This window comes from Xyrauchen texanus, chromosome 38 (genome assembly GCF_025860055.1).
Source record: "Xyrauchen texanus isolate HMW12.3.18 chromosome 38, RBS_HiC_50CHRs, whole genome shotgun sequence".
Classification (NCBI taxonomy): domain Eukaryota; kingdom Metazoa; phylum Chordata; class Actinopteri; order Cypriniformes; family Catostomidae; genus Xyrauchen; species Xyrauchen texanus.
Window position 1 is genome coordinate 11,506,144 of NC_068313.1, and position 22,795 is coordinate 11,528,938.

Here is a 22,795-nt window from a genome sequence, read left to right on the forward strand (position 1 = left end):
GAGGAAGAACACTATGCGTGATTCTTATTTGGTAGATGAATCTCGTGATTTCAGCTTACCTGGACATCACCTGTGTGTGATCACTCATAACTGGAGATATTCAGAGCTGTAACGTGCTATTTTCATGTTGATATAATGTTATACGATAAAGCATTTAAAACTGAAATATTACTTGCTTTAATGGAGATAAACAACACTTGTATTTACATATTTAGAATTAATACATTTTACACTTATAGCGCTTTTCTGACACTACACTCAAAGCACTTTTGCATAAAGAACAGGGTACTCAATCACCTCAATCACTACCAGAATATTTTAATATACTGTGCAATTTTTTCAAGTGTTTTATCTACTATTAATGTTTGTATTGTACTACACATCAATTAAAGAGATGAAGCTGGTGATATGGCTGATACAAATTTTATGGAATTACTTTTAAATTATATTGTATTGCCTCAGTTGATAATACAAGTGAACCATAATGCTAAGTGAATGCACATAATAACACAGTAAACTAAAAACATAAAACAAGGATTCAATAATGATGGGAATAAAATATACTTTATTAAACATTAAATTAATATGCTTAAAAATGCAATATAACAGTTAACAGGCGATTTCAGGAGTCTTAGATATTAAACATGTCACAGTAACTCCCCCTAAAAACGTAGATACATCGCGATCAGTCAACACATGAGTATTGTCTGATTTATAAAGCATGACAAGCAATATTAGCTTCAGCAACCCTACCAGACAACAAATCCAAGCATTATAGCAGGTAAACAACTTCGCCAAACAGATAACAGATAAACATCCATCCAGATTGTTGCTGATGTAGTCCAGAACATTGTGAGTGCAACTGAACTGAACTGTAGTTTCTTTCTTCTTTTTAACAGCTACTCGTAAACTAAAACAGTGCATTACTGCCATCTAAAAGATCTGAAAGATGGCTCTAATTTCCTATGTTAACCCTCTGGGGTCTGAGGGTATTTTGGGCCCTGGAGAAGTTTTGACATGCCTTGACATTTGTGCTTTTTTCAGTTGCTTAAAAACACATTAATGGCTAAAGTCTGATAACACTGTATTCAGCCCAAACTGGACTACAATAATATGTGAGCAACATGTACTGTATGTACAAGTTTGTATTTTTGAGAAAATAATGTTTATGCGTGTTTTTAAAAAAAAATAAAAATAAATTTAAGTCAATGAAATAAGGCCATAGTAAACATAGTAAACATTTGTCCACAAGCCTTTTGAGACCTGGATCTTGTAGCCTTGAGTGTTTGCTACAAAATGGTGTGAAAACCATCCTGATCACTCATTCATACAAAACAATATAGTAATTTAACTTTTGAGGCGTGAATGATCATGAGAGAGACAAAGACCCTCCCCTGGGCCTATCGATGAGGGATAGAGAATGAATGTGAGGAGACTTAATGATCCAAATCCAGTTTTAATTTAAAAGAAGTAATCTGACTATATATTTTCTTTACATAAAGACTTTACTTAATTTTAGACCTACACTACCGTTTAAAAGAAGTCTCTTCTGCTCACCAAAACTGAATTTATTTGATCCAAAATACAGTAAAAACAGTGATATTTTGAACTATTTCTACAATTTAACAGAACAGTTTTCTATTTGAATATATTGTAAAATGCAATTTGTGATCAAATCTGAATTTTCAGCATAATTACTGCAGTCTTCACATGATCCTTCAGAAATCATTATAATATGCTGATTTTCTAATATGGTCATATTTAAAGTGCATTTTACTAATTTAACCTGAACACATATTTGCAAGCGCAAGCTTTGTTGATGATAATGATGTTGTTGATGTTGATGATAATGAGGCAGCATAAACACTAGATAACATATATTCTAAACATTCATATATTTGTATATCATATTACATATAGTCTACATGTGATGTGTGCTTCACAGTGGATCAGTGCTCTGCTTTGTCATCTCATACAACAAGAATTATTCTCAATGCTTGTGGAGTTATACGCATAAGTATAAATATAAGTCTTCTTCACACATAAATTGAAAGCACACAGCTCATGCTGACAACGATTGCAGCCTTTCACGGTTTAATAATCACACAAGGACATATCACAATTTGAATTAGATTAATTATCAGTCTCAGACCACGTGTGGGTATCGTATTGAGTTGGTGCTCATTTCTACCGGTGCTGCCCAAACACTGGTATCGTGACATCTTTTTTATTTTAGAATCGACCTATCGAGAGTAGTATCATTCTACCGAAGTATCAGTACTTTTGACATCACTATTTAAGAATATGAACTGGCTAAATCTTTTGACTTTATTATTTTACCCACATTTGTTAACAAACAAATATGATCTTTGCAGAAGGCAGTCACTATGACACAGTGCTGATTGGTTTATATTGATTGTTTGGGTCCACTACGTAGGAGACAACGTCAATTAAAAAAATCAGATGTACTGTATTTTTTCCCTACCTGAAAAAATATCTTTAAAATTCAAATGTATTCGAATTTGTTAATATTTTATTGAAAATTTTCTAATTTAGTTTCTCAGTCCTGTTGACAGCCCTATGTGATTCACATCTGAGCTGGTCCATTTGGTTCATGGCTTAGAATTTTTATGATGGATTTTATGAAATCCCTATGTTAAAATAAAATACAAATAATGGGACATATGTTTCTTGAATCAAGACGGTTGAAAAATTGCAACGTATAAAAAATATGTCAACACAGGAAAGAAAACTGCATTTGTGTGCTCATACAATAAATTATATTGTACATCTTTGACCCTAGCTGGGATAGGCTCCAGCCCCCCGCGACCCTGTACACAGGATAAGCGGTTGACGATGGATGGATGGATGGATGGATCTTTGACCCTCAAAAAAAAGACAAACATAAGCCTGCTGTATATAGAGTCTATTAATGATGTAGAAGATGTATTTGTCTTATTGAGCTGTGAAAACAAGCTTTCTAAAATCATTTTAAAATAGTAGGCCCATCAAAGCCATGACCTATTCGTTAGTGCATGAGCACTGCACAGATTTGGAATACTCTACATAGGCAGGAACTCGACTGATTTCAGCACAGGTGGCTTGAAATGAAAGACACAATACTATAATGAGCATAATTACACAAAGCACACACACATTTTGGGAAAAATGGTTATTTTTCTATGATATTAAACAATATTTTCATCTAGATTTTTCAGTATTGAACAGGAAATATGTATATTTATAATCAATCCAAAGTTCTCTCGCTTCATCCACCATCTTGAATTAATTTTTTTGTCAAGCATATCGCAGTGCATTCTGGGATCGCCAACAGGATACATGCGATGCTATCTTAGAATTTGTCCAAAACGAGATATCTTAGAATGAAGCATAATTAAGATGCCTAGCTTTTGGAACAGCCTTCTCGTCGGGAGCGCGCTTATGATGTCAAAAAATTCTGGCTCTGAAGGAAGCTCACCAGGTTTTGGAACAGACGGCTTAAAAAATGTATTATTGCAAAATATTCAGATATGTGCACATATATTCAGTTTTGACTGAAACATCTCCATTCAGCGAACATGAATTTCAGATGTTGCATTATGTAGTGCACCACAAAACACAGAGCATTAAGTCTTCCACTTTTGAAAACTTTGTAATTTCTTTGGAGTGAAAAGCTTGGTTTAGACAGTCCAATTGGAATACACATGGAACAAGTCCTTCAAATCTAACATTTTCACAATTAGTTAAATGTCATTTTTAAAGCTCAACACCTCACATAGAGCCAAATAGCCCTCTAATGGGCTCCTATCATTATAGCATTACCAGTCGATAAATGAAATGTTAAGTGCTGTGTGACATTTTAGAATTCTCTATTTGTAGCTTACAGTAGCTTTAAGGGTACTGTTCGGCAGAGATAAGGAACAGGTTCTTCTATGACTGCATTTAAGTTCAAAGGGGTCTTACATCTTTGTTTTTTATTAATTTAAAAATGGTCAGAGGTTGATTAAGTTTAACAAAAAGGTTGATTATTAAAAGATGACAATTACGTTGCCATTCATTGAGCAAGAGTGGATCATCTTTAGTTAATAATTTAGTCATCTTCTAAAATCAAGTTCATAATCTACATATACTACTGTATATGCATCTTCATTGACTCACAGTTTTTGAGAATGGTTTTAAAAATGTTCTTAGACTTTCTCACAGAAGAGTAAACAGTCAATCCAATCTGATGAAACAAACTCTGCATGTTTGCATATTCCATGCGTGGATGCTAGATTCCTCAGTAAGCTGTAGATATTGTACATACTGCATCTCAAATTCATGTGCTGCTAGTGTAATACAGCGCACATGAAAGCATTGTGTTCCTAGACTGACCCCAAAATGTCTTGTCTTGTGTTTTGATATAGCAACAACAAGCTTGATGAACAAAGGCTAACGCTCTGTGATGTGATGTAAGAAACTAACCCTTAGAGATTCTTCCGAGAGAATTAGGTTCTATTTGAACTCTTTTCTATGTGGTAGTTATTCCCCATTGTTGTCTGAGAATTTCTAAAGAAAAATTTGACCTAATATGACTCCAGATATAGCAGCAACTCGCTTGAATAATCCCACAAAATCCCCACATTTGTCCAAATGTCATCACGTCGGTTGTTGCTCAGTTTATCTCTTGCACCTGGTTTGTAAGATCTGTTTTAACCTCTAATCATTGGCCACCTGCAGTCGAGCACTCTTTTGGCACTGAGAGATTCTGGGAAGAAGCTTCCTGTCTGCGGTGGAAGAACCGGCTTACATCCCTGCAATAATCACAGCCTGTCCAGATACTGACCAATCGCAGCTGGACGTTAGAGCAGTCTAATGGCAGGGATAAGGACTTCTGGCTTTTCCAAATGTATCAATGCCAAGATCAACGTGTCAGCTGCAGAACAGTCACAGCCGCAGGGCCTGTCGCTCATTCCCTGTTTCCGCCTCATTTTATTTCTCCTCATCAGATGGAGTGGACTGATTATGTCAGAGTAGGAGCTCTGCTCCAAAGTTAGATGTGAAATGTGGATTTGGAGCCTTGTGTAGGAAAGTACAGAGTGACTCAAACTGTACTGCCAAAAAGATTGCTCACAAGTAAGGTGTGAAGGCATTTTGTGAGCAGGTCGCCTTAGATCCAAAAGCAACAACACCAAATATATCCAAACAACGGAGTGTGTAAACAATAATTTCCATCCATGCCCACATTCACATGCACCCACGACCTTGAAAATAACATTCACAATCTGCTCAATTTTTCCCCATTGCTCAGATTCAGGAAGCAAAAATCCAATAAAAGTTTTTGCATAGACTAATAGATTTTTATCGATAACTCATTAAACTGTAAAGACAGACTTCGAGTGAGCTTCTTTTAAAGCCTTCAATCAACATTATTTCAAAAAAGAAATGTGTTTATACGAATTCGTCGAATATTCGGATTCGTCAAATAGTCGTTGAGAAAAGATCCACCTTCAGAATATTGCGCTGAATAAAACCATCCAACACTCCCAACACTCTCGAACGAATATATTTTTATTGGAATATTTTGCATTAAACTTAAAACTATTGCTTCCATACTTACCAACAACTTTAAACCGATGGTTTTATGTTATTTGTTTTTATTTCAATTATGTCGTTTGCAATGCTTCACTGGATTATAGTTTATTACCTCATTAAAGACGTTAAGTACACAGACTTGTACTTTTATCTTGTTGTTCGATTTTTGAATACATTTTTGCTTCAAATAAATGTTTGAAATGTTGTGATTAACCTTGGAGCTGTTTGATTTGGTTCATGGCTGGAAAAGTGGTCGAGCACTGTTGCACTCAAAAGTAGAGATGTTGAGATGTCATTCCTGTCAGCTACAAGTTAGCCTTGTACAGTCGTCCATACAGAAAGTTTGTACATCTCTGTTTTTCCCCTTAAAGAGAGATAAAAAGAGAAAAGGAGACAGGCCAAAAGGTCAGATCCAGGGATTTATTTCCCTCCTAAGTGGAAAAAACCACGTCCTGGATGTCAGATGGATGTTGGAAACCAACCATTTAATCATGTTGACTTCTTTAAGCTCTGGGAAAAAGAGCTTTGTCAGTTGTTGGCATTTCAGTGAGGTTGTGACAGATTGGAGCTAACTCTGTGCATCTGGCAGGATTTTGACTCTTTCTTTTTTTTTGTGGAAGCGTTGGTGCAGAGTTTTGCCAGCAATTGTTGGACAGTGTTGAATTGATAACAGTTGTCCGTAGGGTTAGTCAAACCTTTGTGTACTTGTGTCTGTCAATGGATTTGGGATCATTTTTGTGAGCTTGATGCGATTGTGTCAGAGAAAGACATTGCATAAAGTCCTAGTATATGTTGAATGAACTTCCACATCTCAAGATTTTGGATCAAGTTCTTTTTGAGGGTGGTATTCATCTATTCATTTGACTCCAGTGCAAAGACAAATTCGACCACTCTATCCAAGTCTACAGTATTTCAGAATGTTTGTGGGTGAATCTTTTTTCTTTCTCCCAAAGTCTTCTTTTCTCTGTCATTCCTTTCAACACCCACATCCCTATATGTTATCATTGTACGACTTGAATGGCAACCGCCAAGCATTTCAGAGTCTTGGAACTGCACCGTCAACCCTCGGCTGTGGTACAAACAATGACTGTACCTTGGCTTGGCAGATTGTCATCACCTCTGGCATGTTCGGTGTATGAGAGTGTATGTGTTTGTCTTTTCTGTAAACAACAAGGGAGCATGCTATTTCTTCCATTCCTCCTTGTGTGTCTGAAAAATTGGAATATGGGCAGGTGGAAATGTGTCATCTGCTAGTAAGCTTTGATGGTCCTTGTCTCTCTGGGTTTCATTGGACTCTATCAGCAGGCCCAAGTGTAGAGTGAGCCAAGACCTGATCACCTTTCCTCCCTTTATCCTATTCCGCTGTCTCTCTGCGCCAAAATGCCCCAAGGCATTTGACATCTCCACAAACCCTCTGTTCATTCTCTATTCATAACCCAGCACACATTCAGAAAGAATATGTAAGCAGTCTTGACTCATTCTCTAGAAAGATGCTGTCTTCAGATTTTATTGTGTAGAGACAACATTGTTTTAAGATGTTAATGTACATTTAAAAGGCTTTGCAATGCATCTTGATCTGTTGACATGACAGTAAATATATATATTTTTCTAATTTGACGTCATTGTTTGCTTTTAAAAACGTTCCCAGGAGGACTGCAAACCTGTCTGATCAGAATTCCTCAGTGTTACATTGTTTATTGAGACCAAATCTTGAATGTTGGTGTGCTTTTGTTTAAACAAAACAGTGTCTGGATGTCCATGGCATTTCATAGCATGATGTCTCAATGGAGTATTGTTAAAGCCAAAAGGCATACTGAGATGAAGCAAAAAAAAAAAAGATGTCTGAGATGTTAAATGAAGAGCTTGGTGTCTCTAGCTGATTGTGTGTTTCAATCGGAGCGAGGTGATGAGTTTGAGGTGACCTTTCTGTTCATCAGTCTCTCGACTGCAGAAAGCTCTTCTAGGAAATTGCAAACATAATGGATGAATGGCTCCTTGTGGCAGACAGGTAGAAAGTGTTTGAACTTAGAGAAAAGTTAGAGAAAATAAATGGCTTCACTGTGAGGGTGACAGTCAATAGCAGCAGACACTCAGAAAAATGTAACTTTTCAGAATTGTTTGTGCCACTGCTGTGTACAAACTCAACTCATAAATAATTCATAATCCACAACAAATATATTCATGTGCCATGAATTATTAAGCAAGCTTAATTGTGAAGCTTCACCTCTAGAATCCAATATCCTTTTTAGCATAAAAGCATCTAATGTGAACAAAAAAGTACAGTAAAGTACGTTGTTGCTACTTTGATCTTTTTGACATATCATGGTACAACCATATTTCTTTGGACATGTACCCAGGGTTGGGAGGATTACTTTTAAATTGTACTACAGATTACAGAATACATACTGTAAAATGTCATTTGTAACATATTTTGTTATTTTGTTAGGTCAGTAATGTATTCCAAATACTTTGGATTACTTCTTCTACACTGGTAGATTTTTTTACCTTTTATTTTACTAAAAAAAACTCTGTCAGTATAGTAAGAAAAAATACACATGTTGAAAATACATTCTCTGAAAAACCTAAATATCTTATGCAGTGTTGTTTCTAAAACAAGATTAATAAAATTTATCTAGTTTTAAGGATTTTTAGACATTTTTACAGGAAAACAATATTAACAATATAAAAAACTATTATCAAGAATACGATTTTTGCCCTAATATCAAACATCGTACTAGAAAAAAATTGAAATTATGATCCAACGTGAATTTTCTTGATAAAAAAATATGTGTGGTAACATGTGGAAATAGCATTTTAGCTTAGCATAAAGCTGACAATTTACACAAGGTTTATTTCTATTTCTTCTGCTACAAACTTACTCCAAACTTACTTCTCTGTCTGCTCATATGAATGTAACACATCATAAGAAAGTATTTCACCGCTGTTCAAATGCACTTCAGATGATGGATCGCATCATTTATATGTATAAATATTTTCCATCTGAAAGGACTAAATATTAAATGAAACAAATTACAATAAAATGCAAAGTAATCTCTTCAGTAATCAAAATACTTTTTGAATGTAACTGTATTCTAATTACCAATTATTTAAATTGTAAATGTAGTGGAATACAGTTACTTATATTTTGTATTTTAAATATGTAATCAAGTTACATTTATTCTGTTATCCCCAACCCTGCATGTACCATAGTAATACAATGTTTCTTGGACAGTACCAAATGGAGAAAAGTACCAGAACTTTTCTTTTGGCCCTGATGAAGGCCTTTGTGTCGCGTGCGCTCAACAAGCCATGTGATAAAATCAGATGCGGAGGCAACGGAGATTCGTCCTCCGCCACCCGCATTGAGGCAAGCCACTACGTTACCATGAGAACCTAGAGCACATTGGGAATTGGGCAATCCAAATTGGGGTGAAAAAGGGGAGAAAAAAAATACATTAAAAAAAAGTATCTTGGTATTACCATCTGCTATTATCACTATACCATTTTACTGCCATGATACTTTTGTTTTGTTTGGGGTAAACATTCAAAGTCATGCAATTCGAATGCCCAATTAATGATGTCTTCTCCAAAATAAATGTTTAACTTTGTGTTTGATCATTAATTATAAGTCTTTCTATCTTAGCATTAAGGGACAACCGGATTGAACTGGTTCGAGCCTCATGGAAGGAGCTGACCATCAGTATCAGTGACGTGACTCTGTCAGATGAAGGACAGTACACATGCTCGCTCTTCACCATGCCTGTCAAGACTTCCAAGGCCTTCCTCACAGTTCTAGGTAAGACCTCCCATAGATCAGTCTCCATCATCCACATCAATCTATGGCTTTAAGGTCAACACACCTATCACTGATCTGAGGTCAGTGTGTTCTTTTCACATGCTCTTGTTCTCTTCTTTCAGTTTGACAGCACAGGGATAGATGCAAATTAAGAGTATTTTAAGGCAGTTAGAGCCATTAGATGTGTCATTGTGACTGTATGCTGTATTATCAGCCCTACCTTGAAAAACCTATAGATTCATTCACGCAGTACCAGACTATTTATATGCTCTCTTTATTGGCTTGGCCTGAAAGTGCCTCTACAATTTTCTAAAAAACCAAAACACATGTAGTGAGAAATTATATTTGACCATGATATACTGTAAATATGGATAAAATTGAGGGCTTTCTTAATTAAGTAGCAAAATTATTGCAAAATGTATTACAGCATTATATGTCACAATGTATAGCAGCAAGTCAAGTCTTGTTTGTTAAGCATGCTCTACAAATCATTTTGTTTTAAAGTAGCTTTACAGAATAGCGTTTGATTAAAATCCTCAGGTCCTGTTTGTATCTCAGGTGTTCCAGCAAAACCAGAAATTACAGGCCTCTCAAGACCAGCCCTAGAGGGAGAGGATGTCACACTGACATGCACCACATCTGGCAGCAAACCTGCTGCCGACATCCGATGGTTCAGAAACGACAAGGAGGTGCAAGGTAAACAAATCCCTCTGGATCGCCTAGAGCTGATCCTCTGCAGTGAATGCTTCATTTTGTTAGTATGAAAGTGGGACATACTGTAGGATGGTGTGTAATGTGCATTTTTATACCAGCACCTTCATGAATACTTCAGCTCTTTCCAAACCATTTTACATGACATAACTTCCAAAATCCTGGGCCTTAGATGTGATTTTTATTTTTATTTTTTCAAAATGTTAAAATACTTATTTTGCAGTTTAATGTGCAGAAACAACTACAAGTAATAGTAAAATATTATAATTCAGATAGACATTAGATTATTCTGGCAGATGAGTAAAACGTTGATTAGACGATACAAAAGTGGGCTTAGAGAAAATATATTGTTTGTTTTATTTATACACAAGCCACTTGCCTAAAGTCCATAGCAGTCCATTTTACATCTGAGTCTCCAAGGTAGACTTAAGTCACAGGACGCATTCTTGCATTTCGTCTGTATGTCAGACAGACATTTTTGTTGCATTGCATTTCACTGGTTTTCAGCATTTCTAGCCATAAATGTCACGTTTTTGGGACACTGTGTCCAGTTAAATGTAATTCGAAACTTGCGCCTTGAGGTCCCTGCACTCTGCTCCATCCAGCTGTCTTTAATCCGCTGTTGTTTTGTTATCTGTACAGCTGCATGGTGATTGTACAGCTGAGGCTGCGCTTACTGCCCCCTGCTGACTGAGACTCACAAAAATGTGGAGATAGGACTTCAAGTTTGAAATGCTCCTTTGTTTGGAAAATTCCTTACTACAGTGACATGATTGTGTTCATTTTTTACATGTTATTTATTATTGTACAATTCTATTAGGTGCCACCAAAAGTGCAAAATAAAAAATTTCACCTTTAAAGCTATAGCAAAGGAATTGTCAGGGTAAACAGTTCTGCACCACAATCTAAATCACTTTGTCGTAAGTCTTTGAATTGACCTGTTGTTTGATAATGCAGGGTTATTCAACCCTAGTGCTAGAGTGCTAACTACCTGCAGAGTTTATTTCCATCCCTAATCAAACACACCTGCCTGTAATTTTCAAGTAGACCTTGATTAGCTAGTTCAGTTGTATTTGATTAAGGTTTTAAGGACTCACATAGTTGAATAGCCCTGATGTAGAATGGCAAAACTCAGTTAATCCAAACATAAACTAATACTCCTGAGATTTTCAAATACAGTATGATTTAGGTGGATTTAGGCTTACAGAAGCCCCAGTCGGCTGATTTGGTGGGGGTGATTGAAGGCTCTAGACGCTGTTAGACAGGCCTGATTCAGAGATGGTATTTACGTAACCCATACCAAAAGGCCAGTGACACACTGGAACTTAGCATCACAGCCAGACTGCCTGTCACCCGATTCAAAGAAATCTCAGCCTGTGATCTGTTCTCGTGAGAAGGATTGGATTGGCTTCTAGAGACCAGCTTGGCAGCCCAAACAGAATATGTAACACCGCAAGATACCGCTCTCTTTAGCGGGGTCGGAGATATGAATCCTACTGGATTGGGTCCTGTTGAAAGAAATAGAACTTGAAGTGCAGGATGTTTTACTGTAACTAAAGCATATATGTGAGCACACCTAAGATAGCATTGTGTGAGGACCTGAGCAAAAAGTGAGTGTTTATGAACTCATAATCTGCTGATTTAGTGTGAATAGTGTGAAGGGAATAAAAATCATTGTTGTTTTAGCACAGTGAGTGTAAATTTCACCAGCAAACTACTCCAATACGTACAATAAGCCATTCAAATTATTTTGCAGAAATGTAGGTATAGTAACATGGTTCTGATATCAGACGTAAAATAGCCACAAAAAAAATTGCATAGATCTGCATTGAAGTAGGGACCTGAGCATTTCAAGGGACAAGAACATTAATGAGACTTTGAGTTGCGTAAAAATGTCAGGGATTTTCACTGGCAGATTTTTACCTAGACACCAGTTACTTAGGTCTGTTCTGGAGGCGGGTGAGAAAGAGCAGTTGCACTCATCTGCAGTTCTTCTGACTAAATGAGATAAACAACATCAACTCAGAAATCTGATCAAACAAAATAAAAATTATTCACACAAGTGTGTATTATTGAGACTTGCGTGTATCAGGCAGTAGCCCCTGTCAGCTGATTTGGTGGGGCTGATTGATGGCCCGAGTCGCTGTTAGAGAGGCCTGGATATCGTCCAGATATCGTCTGCAGTCCTCTTACTAAATGAGATAAACAACATGGACATGAACTCCATGATGTGATAAAAATAAATAAAAGTAATTTGCGCAAGTGTGTATTATTGATATTGGCCCTTCTGCAAATACATAATTGCTGCATTAGAGGCACTAGATGTTTTCCTACACAATAATCAGATGGTTTTGATATCTTTACCTAAAAATGGATAAAACATTTCTTTGCAGTTCAGCTGCAAAAAAAGTGATCAATCTTTCTGAAGCATCAGATGATGTGATGCATCTAGAGGAGCTCGACAATGCTGCAGGCAATGCAAAGGGAGCGTTTGACTGACACTGGTGTTGATATTTCTGGATAGGATCAGACCAGGGGAAGAGAGGGAGAGGGCTAAGCTTTCAGCTGCCTTACCAATCACGATATCCAACTTTGATGCCACTGACCAGATATCACACATCAATTAGCATTCACACATTTTTTTGTTTTTGTTTTGTTTTTATTCAAACACCAGCTGCTGTATATGAAATTAAATACCAGACATTCCTCATATTGAGCACCAGGAGGGTCTCATATTCACACAGAATCTCATAAATCTTATGTACTGTTTTTTTTTTTTTTTGAATACAGTATATATACATTACGAGCATGAGATAGGTTAGCTCTCTCTATATTTCTTTATATTACCATCTTTCGGATGGGACGTTAAACCGAGGTCCTGACTCTCTGTGGTCATTAAAAATCCCTAGGGCACTTCTCGTAAAGAGTAGGGGTTTAACCCCGGTATCCTAGCCAAATTCCCCCCATTGGCCCCTATCTATCATGGCCTCCTAATAATCTCCATCCCTAAATTGGCTACATCACTCTACCATCTCCTCTCCACCAATAGCTGGTGTGTGGTGGGCGTTCTGGCGCACTATGGCTGCCGTCGCATCATCCAGGTGGATGCTGCACACTGGTGGTGGTTGAGGAGATTCCCCCTATACTATGTAAAGCGCTTTGAGTGCCTAGAAAAGCACTATATACATGTAAATTGTTGTTGTTGTTGTATATATCTTTTGTAATTATAAAAGTATTACAATTATTTTTTGGTATCACTGTCATACCATGGTTTTTTGGGACATGTACTGTGATAATACCATTGTATTACTCTAAAGTACCATGTAAAGATGGTAATCATTCAGTATCATTGTATTACCATCTGATACCACTCATACCATGGTCCCACCACAGAAATGTTTTGTACAGGTCATTAAGAAGGAAAAGGACAGTAATTAAAATCTAAGAATAATTATTAACAATAATAACAAGTCCCGTTCTCCATTGTTTTCTTGTTAATTATGCTATTTTACTTACAAACAGGGGTGGAAAGAGTACTGAAAAATAATGCTCAAGTAGAAATACTGTTACTTCCCAAAAAAGTAGTGGGAGTAGAGTAAAATTAGCTGTCCTATAAACTACTCAAGTAAGAGTAAAAGAGTAGCTCATTTAAAAGTACTCATGAGTATTGAGTATTGAGCACAGAGTTGCAAAACCTATCCCCCATTATAATGACCACTGTATGCCATCTTTTAAAATACATCACTTATCTATGATAACACTACATGAATCTGATTCCAAAAAATAAAATGGAGACATGATAACAGAAATTAAAAGATTAAAAAGTTATTTTCAATACGCTGATCATCATTTTAAATCATAATGTATGAAACAATTGCATTAAAATCAGTTTATGTGTAGGGTCTATATTTCCCTTAATGCCGACAGAGCGTTATTGTTGTGCATAAAACATGTTCAAACAATGCAAGGAATGCAAAAAAATGCTAAATAAGATCACAGGATCACTTGGCACATCATGTCCTGCACAAATGAGGAGGTGGAGCAGGCATGGGAAATGTGGTTTGGTACAGGGGCTACATCACGCTTAAAAAGGAATAATTCACCCAAAAATGTACATTTTCTCATCATTTACTCACCTTTATGCCATCCTGAATGTGTATGACTGTCTTTCTTCTGCAGAACACAAATTAAGATTTTTAGAAGAATATCTCACCTCTTTTTTCCATACAATGAAAGTGAATCGGTGTTAAAATATTGAAGCTCCACAAATCACATAAATCAGTATACAAGTAGTTGAATCCATGTGCATCCAGTGATTTAATCCATGTCTTCAGAAGTGATACGATAGATGGGGTGAGAAACAGATCAATATTAAATTCCTTTTTTACTATTAATTATCCTCCCTGCTCAGTAAATCTCCACTTTAAATTTCACTGCTTGTGTTTTTGGTGATTCACATTCTTCGTGCATATCGCCACCTACTGGGCAGAGAGAAGAATTTTTAGCAAAAAAGGACTTAAATATTGATCTGTTTCTCACTAACACCTGTCATATCAGTTCAGAAGACATGGATTAAATTTATGCTGCCTTTATGTGCTTATGGAGCTTCAAAGTTCTTGTCACCATTCACTTATATTGAATGGACCTACAGCGCTGAAATATTCTTCTAAAAATCTTAATTTGTGTCATAGACAGATGGCATGAGGGTGAGTAAATAATAAGAACATTTTCATTTTGTGTGAATTATTTCTTTAAGTAGCACATGGGGGGCCACATTGTCCTCCTTTTGAGATACAATGTTCCACATTGATTTAGTTCTTGTATCTTTTAAGCCAAGAAATAGCTGTGTTCTCATTCTCATGCATGATGCCCAATTTTCTGAAGTTTGTTATTGGTGGAATGTTCTGCTGAAGTATTGCTCTGCAAATGTTGATACTTTTATATCAGATATCAGATTAGAAAAACATGATAAAGGCTAAGCAGAATTATAAATTATTTTATCATCTCTACTTTCCTGTTAATTTATTATACAATTTAACACTCTCTACATCAGAGGTCAGTATTATTAAAAAAGCTAACAAAATGTCACTGTTTTATTCAATGACCTCTGGGCGACGAAGGTCACGGCACGTGTACTCGGGCAGGCGATGTCCACCTTGGTGGTTCAGGAGCACCACCTGTAGCTGAATCTGGTTGAGATGAGGCCCATCTCCCAGATTGGACTTTTCGGCGACACTGCTGAGGACTTCACCCAGCAGTTCTCGTGGTGAAAAAGCAAACAGAGGCTATCCAGCATATCTTGTCTTGCCACTGCTCAAGATCCTGGCGTTGTGTCGATGTAGTGACACAAGGGGTCCCTATATAAAAAAGCCACAAAACTGAACCATGTTACGTGGACTGCTGATGCAGGTGAAGCAAGCTGCTGCATGCAAAAATAGCAGGTGCATCAGACTGCACAAAAATACATCACAGGGGGTTATCGGAGTAATCAGTACCTGTGGAGCACCTGTTCCTATACAGGCAATACAGGCAAAAAGTGGGTCTGGCTGCAAACTCCTCCGCTGACTTCGGAGCTAGAGGGCTAGGGAGGAAGGACATCCAGGGTCCATGACTTGTGAACTTGACTGGGTGAGTGGAGCGCACGTCTTCACTTCAGGAGAGGGGAAAGGCGCTACGTGCAAGCGATAAACCCAGCCAACTGTTCGGTATTACTGAATTCCACGTGTTCATACCTGACAAAACACGGGACAAGACCAGCTCAACCCAGAGATTATAAAATCTTGCAAATGTATTGGGTGTTGCCCAGCTCGCCGCTCTGCAGATGTCTGCTAGGGAGGTGCCATTGGCCAGTGCCCACGAGGATGTCACACTCCTCATAGAGTGTGCTCGAACCCGCAAGAGGGAGGGCATGGCCTGAGTCTGGTAGGCCAACTCAATGGCGTCCATGATCCAGTGGGCAAGCCTCTGTTTGGAGACAGCATTCCCTTTCCGTTGTCCACCAAAGCAGACAAAGAGCTGCTCAGAGCGTCTAACACACCAGACATAGCAACGCTAAGGCTGGGTCAGCAGGTTCACTACCTGATCCCTGAAGGGAGTCATAGGAACCTTGGGCGCTTAGCCCGGTCGGCGTCTCAGGATGACGTGAGAATTTTCCTGACTGAACTCCAGGCAAGTGCCGCTGACAGAGAAAGCTTGCAGGTCCCCATCCCTCTTGATGGAAGTGAGTGCGATTAGGAGGTCTGTCTTCAAGGAGAAGGATTTTAGTTCGACCACTCTAGCGGCTCAAACGGTGGTCTCCGAAGGCCCGAAAGGACCACGGAGAGATCCCATGAGGGGAACAGGCATGGCCGGAACAGGTGCCTCTAAGAAACCTGATGATCAGGTCGATCTTCCCTAACAACTTACTGTCCATTGCGTCATGGTGAGCCACTATGGTGGCTACATAATCCTTCAAGGTGGAGGGGGACAGCCGCCCCTCCAGCCTCTCCTGCAAGAATGAGAGCATTGACCTGACTGTGCACATCTGTGGGTCTTCAAATCATGAACAATTTGTGAATAAAAGCCACTTTAGGGCATAAAGCTTCCTGTTAGAGGGAGCTCTGGCTTGAGTGATTGTGTCTACGATGGCTGGTGATAGACCGCATAGATCGTCCACATCCTGTCCAAGGGCCAGAGGTGGAGGTTTCAGAGGTCCAGTCTGCGGATGCCAGAGGATACCCCGTCCCTGAGAAAGAAGGTCCTTCCTCAGGGGAATCCGCCAGGGAGGTGCTGTCACAAGGAGCGTGAGATCCGAGAGCCAGTAAGCGGCCACTTGTTCCTCATCCTCCCTGACCTTGCACAGGACATGTGCAAGAAGGCTTACTGGGGGAAATGAATACTTGCACAGCCCCCTGGGCCAGCTGTGTGTCAGTGCATCTATGCCGAGGGGGGTTTCCGTCAAAGACTACCAGAGCGGGCAGTGGGTGGATTCTTGGGAGGCAAACAGTTCTACCTGTGCTCTGCTGAATCAACCCCAAATCAGCTGGACCATGTGAGGATGGAGTCTTCACTCTCCGCTGAGCGTTACCTGCCATTACAGCTTGTCCACTGTGGCGTCGAGGTTGCCCGGGATGTGAGTGGCGCACAGCGACCTCAGCCGCTGCTGACTCCAAAGGAGGAGATGTCGGGCGAGTTGCGACATGCAACGTGATTGAATGCCACCTTGGAAATGTATATATGCTGCTGTCGCTGTGTTGTCTGAGCGACCAATACGGACCAATACGTGCTTGCCGTGGATCAGCGGTAGGAATCTGCACAGGGCAAGTAATACAGCCAGCAACTCTAGGCAGTTGATGTGCCAACCCAGCCGTAGCCCTATCCAGGAGCCGGCGGCTGCGTGCCCATTTCACACGGCGCCCCAGCTTGACTGGGAGGTGTCTGTAGTAACTAAGACACATCTGAACACCTGCTGTAGGGGGACTCCTGCCCGGAGAAAACAGAGGTTTGTCCAAGGGCTGAATAAGTGATGTCAGGAATGGGTGAGGGTCAAGTGTTTGGGAGCCTTCCGGGTCCCAGAGGTGGTTCGAGAGACGGGGGAGTGACAGGGGGCTAAGAGCTGGGCTCGGGCTGGGGCGGAGCTGCCAGGGGTTTCAGAGTGGCTTTCCCCCGGAAGAATTAAAGCTGCGACCGCAACATGGCCATTGGTCATGTTCTCGCAGTGAGAACATGAACCATCCACAAACACTGCCTCAGTGTGATCACTGTCCAGACATGTGAGGCATGTGTGTCAGCACCCATGGCTGTCAGATGCGGAGAGGTAACGACTGCATCCAGGAATGACACAAATACAGAAGGGAATCTTGAGAAAGATACGTCTTTAAAAAGACGTTCAACGCCAATGTGTGTATTCTTTTAGAGAAATGCACTCTTTCAGATATATATAATCTTTTAGAAGGGCTGTCGAAGCACCCAAGTACAGAAAAGCTGATGATATAAAAAGCCCATATCTCCAACAGTGTATGATCTATAGAAGTGGAACAGCAATGGGTTTACAGAAAAAATCTGTCTGAACATTCGCACGCTTCCCTCCTTTTATACCTGTATGTCCGGGGGAGGGGCATGCAAATTCTGTTCACCAATTCTCATTGGCCTTTTCTCAAAGATAAGAGGTAACCGAGGCTTTTAAGAGAGACCCCTAGTGTCACTATATCGACACAACGTCGAGTGAGTGACAGAAGGGGAACTATGGGCATATTTCATTAATGTTTGACTACCAAAAAGTCTCTAAATAAATAGTGTCTTGTAATTTTGGACATTATATTAATTGCTTTCATAACTGAAATGTAACTTATTTTGTAAAATGCTTTGCTTGAAAAGTGTGTTGTGTAACTGATGAGATTATTTGTGTTATGTACACAAGAATCCTATGTGTTAACTGCTGTTGATGTATGAAAGCATAAAGTTTAAAACTAACATATATCTTAAGTTTTTAATAACATCATTAATTACAATTTTAACACATGATGGCAACAGATGGTAATGCCATGGTATTTCAAAATATATTGGTATATTGATGAACATAGAAATACCTTAGAATAAGGTACTTACGGTACTCCAATGGCATTAACATGGTGCATGCCCAAAAACCCATACCGTGGTACCATGTCTAAAAACTATTCAAACTGGGGTCCAGGGACCCCTAAGGGGCTGCAAGGGGGTGCTAGGCAGGCCACAAAAAAATACAGAGAAAAAAAAGTGTACAAAATGTTCATTCTGAAATCATTTGTTTAATCACAAATATGAATTGTATTGTAAGCCATAGTAAGAAATTAAAACAGAAACATAAATAAATTGGCATATAATTTCATACATTTAAAATCAAATATATATTATTTGTAAGAAATAAGTGTTGTATTTCATTATTTTCAGTAGAGCTGCTTTAAAACAATATTTGTTGTTTTATTGTATACTCTCATAAAAGTATTTATGTAGTGTATTTCACTGTACAAATATTTAAAATAAAACATAATTTGTATTATATAATATTGTTTTTATTGATTTGACAATGTCTCTCCTCAGGTTTATACGTCTAACATTATACCAGCATAAGAGAGGCAGTCAACTTAATAAAAGTAAATATTTTTCAGATAATAAATAAACAGTATTATTTATTTATTATTTATTTTATTATAATTTCATATACAGTATATTTTCTTTTGGCTGTAATACAATGATGATACAAAAGTAAATTATGTCATGTAAAAGGTTTTCATATTATCATGTATACTTTTCACACACAGGGGTCCCTCACAAAGGAATTATCAAATTTGGTGGTCCTTGACATCAGAATGTTTGAAAACCCCTGGTCTACATAAAGTTATACTATACAGTCTGAAGTCTATAGAAGTAACCCTTATCCACCATGCTTTCCCTATATAATCCCAACTCCCCTAACAAGATTATAGTCCCTGATGCATTGTAAAAATATTATGTTACATAACTGTAAAAAATGTCAGGTAACCTGGTTAACTGGTTTTATGCAAGTCAAAACTTTTAGTTCATATGGCTGATTCAACCAGTTACAACAACGAAAATCATGTTCAAGGGTTAGAGCAGGTAGAAATAACACAAAGGGATCTTTCTATAAAAATGAAAAAGATAATGATGACTTAGGCTAACATTCTGGCTAAAATCTCCTTTAGTATTACACAGGGGGGAAAGTCATACAGGTTTACAATAGCATGAGGGTGAGTAAATATTGACGGCATTTGAATTTTTAAGTGAACAATCCCTTTAAGATTGCAACTGCATGTATAAAAATTGTATAGTGTGTTTATATTTTTAAAGCTTAATTTTACTATTTTGGATGACCATATGGATGACTCACAATTGTAATGCATAATTCAGACATGTTCACAAGTCCCTGAGGTGGAGTCCAAGTCAAGTCTCAAGTCTTTGTTCACAAGTCCAAGTCAAGTCTTAGTTCTTTTTTTGGCAATAGTTCTTTATCTGCAGCTGTTTAGTTTAATAAACCCTGTTTACATCTAATTCAATTCTGACATATGAAAACTGATTACTTCTAGTGATTGCTTGTTCATTTAATCAAACTTATTTAATAAAGTACATAAGCTTTTACTTTCATTTTTATACAGTAAACATCTTGGCTGCCTGGTCAATGCAAAGATATAGTCTCATTTAATGACAAGATTACGTAATTAAATTACATAAATAAATTATAATTGTTTAATATAAAAGAAAAGCTTATTAATTGCATTCAGGCCTTGATGCCAGATACATATTTAGTGATTATAAAGCATAGGGATGAACATCACTAAATTTGCTTCAGCTGTCCGAAATTTGGTTTTGGTGGCCGGCAAACTATTTCAAAACAGAAAAATCCCTGACTGTTAAAGTGATCGAAAGCATTTTAATTGCCCATCAATGATTTTAAAATTAATACAGAGAATTTTGCAGCCTCTAATGTAATATATAAGTAGCATTTTCCATTTTTCTTGGGAAATTGTGATCTGATCTCTATCCCTTCACAGTTGAGACACATTTGACTGCAAGGTGTAAATGCAAAACAGCTAAAGAATATCCAGATATATCCGGAATAATGCATGTTACTGCAAGGTATAGGGGGACTATTAAATCCAAGTCGAGACTCAAGTCAATTATTTACAAGCCTGTGTCGAGATGCAATTTTGCGTCTTAAGTGCGCTTCAACTATTTAGTCACAGAATCTAGATTCCATCCCTGGCATGATTAACTTAATGATGTACAGTATACAGTGTATATATATATATATATATACAACATTCTGATGTGTTTTTTGTGTGTCTGTGCTTGAGCAGGTCAGAAGGAGGTGAACGCCACTGGAAGGTCATTCACGGTCAGGAGTATCATACGCCTAAAAGTGGACAGGAAGGACGATGGAGCAGCATACACCTGCATGGTAGAGCACATCGCTCTGGGCTCCATGCCATACCAGGTCACAGAGGTGCTGGAGGTCCACTGTGAGTCATTGCTTTTAGATCACTTTCCTCTGGAATTTAGCTAACATTAAATGAAAACTGTTCACAGAGCTGACAGCTGAAAATGTATCCCAGTGATTCTACTAACTGATAGAAAAACATATTGTAAAATAGTCAAATATTCCATTAAAAAAGCATTTTTTACCACAAATCTTTTTTTCTTAAGAAGTGCTGATAAGACCATCCATCCATCCATCCATCGTCAACCGCTTATCCTGTGTACAGGGTCGCGGGGGGCTGGAGCCTATCCCAGCTAACATTGGGCGAAAGGCAGGGGACACCCTGGACAGGTCGCCAGTCCATCGCAGGCTGATAAGACCATTTAATTTTATTGAAACTTTTTTCCTTGAAATGTTTTTCCAGAAAACATCTATAAAATGTCTATAAAAAAAGATTTGTTTGATTAATTGCTCAATAGTGCTCATTGAAGTGATAATTATATTATATAAAGTAAGTATACCAATATTGCCCCTTTAGCTGCTATAAAACTCTAGAAATTGTCTAACTTAGGCTAACACTGTGTCCTGACCACACAACATTCCAGCATCGAGCTGTTCCAAAGGAACATGCTCGTGCTTCACAGCTCTGAACATCGTCCTTGTAACATAAACTCAGACTCGATGGTAGTGTTAAACCCGGAGGTGTAGTTTATTGAGGGATATAGGGGAATGGGTAAACCTGGGAGATGACTGCGGTTCGCTGGATAGCGGATTAACCTGGGTGATGACTGCAGTACGCGGAATAGCGAGGAGACCTGGGTGAAGAATGCAGTTCGCTCAATAGCGAGGAAACCTGGGTGATGGATGCAGTTCGCTGAATAGCGAGTAAACCAGGGTGATGGATGCAGTTCGCTGAATAGCGAGTAAACCTGGGTGATGACTGCAGTTCGCTGGATAGCGAGGAAACCTTGGTGATGGATGCAGTCCGCTGAATAGCAAGTAAACCTGGGTGATGACTGCAGTTCGCTGAATAGCGAGGAAACCTGGGTGATGACTGCAGTTCGCTGAAATAGCAAGTAAACCTGGGTGATGACTGCAGTTCGCTGAATAGCGAGGAAACCGGGGTGATGGATGCAGTCTGCTGAATGGCGAGTAAACCTGGGTAATGACTGCAGTTCGCTAAATCAGTGAGGAAACCTGGGTGATGTCTGCAGTTCGCTGAATAGCGAGGAAACCGGGGTGATGGATGCAGTCCGCTGAATGGCGAGTAAACCTGGGTAATGACTGCAGTTCGCTGAATAGTGAGGAAACCGGAACTGGACGAAGGAGCAGTAGAGCTTGGAACTGGACTTCGTTGGAGAGGCGAGTTAGGGATGGAACGTAGAGTCTCCAGGAGGAAGCAGGTAAGTGAGCCTGTGATTGTAGTTGTGAGACCAGACCCAGAGTGACAGGAGAGGGGAGCTCTTATACTGTGAGGCTGATGAATGTGGGAACGAGCTTCAGGTGCAGGTGATTAGTGTTCGGGAGAGAGTGATCGTGGAGTGTAAGTTCTGGGAGTGTCCGGAGGAACTGTGACAGTCCTATCGCCCAGCTCTAGTACACATTTTTGGGTGAAATCTGCATACGGAGAAATTATGATTCATCAATAAGTTTGCTCTAAAACGTATTCAAAATTTCTGAAAAAAATGTAGGACTATCTTAAATGTCTCGGTTACTGTCGTAACCTCCGTTCCCTTATGGAACGAGACGTTGTGTCGATGTAG

At 38.7% G+C, this 22,795-nt stretch overlaps 1 protein-coding gene across 4 annotated transcripts in view; it reads left to right on the forward strand.

The window, feature by feature from the left end:
* LOC127631484 (cell adhesion molecule 2-like) overlaps positions 1 to 22,795 on the forward strand; it is a 370,436-nt gene that overhangs the window by 301,436 nt on the left and 46,205 nt on the right. For all 4 annotated transcript variants that reach the window (XM_052109617.1, XM_052109616.1, XM_052109619.1 and 1 more), the window contains 3 exons: positions 9,218 to 9,370; positions 9,929 to 10,066; positions 20,914 to 21,075. In XM_052109617.1, the coding sequence (XP_051965577.1) occupies positions 9,218 to 9,370; positions 9,929 to 10,066; positions 20,914 to 21,075 (453 nt within the window). The remainder of the gene's footprint in view (positions 1 to 9,217; positions 9,371 to 9,928; positions 10,067 to 20,913; positions 21,076 to 22,795) is intronic.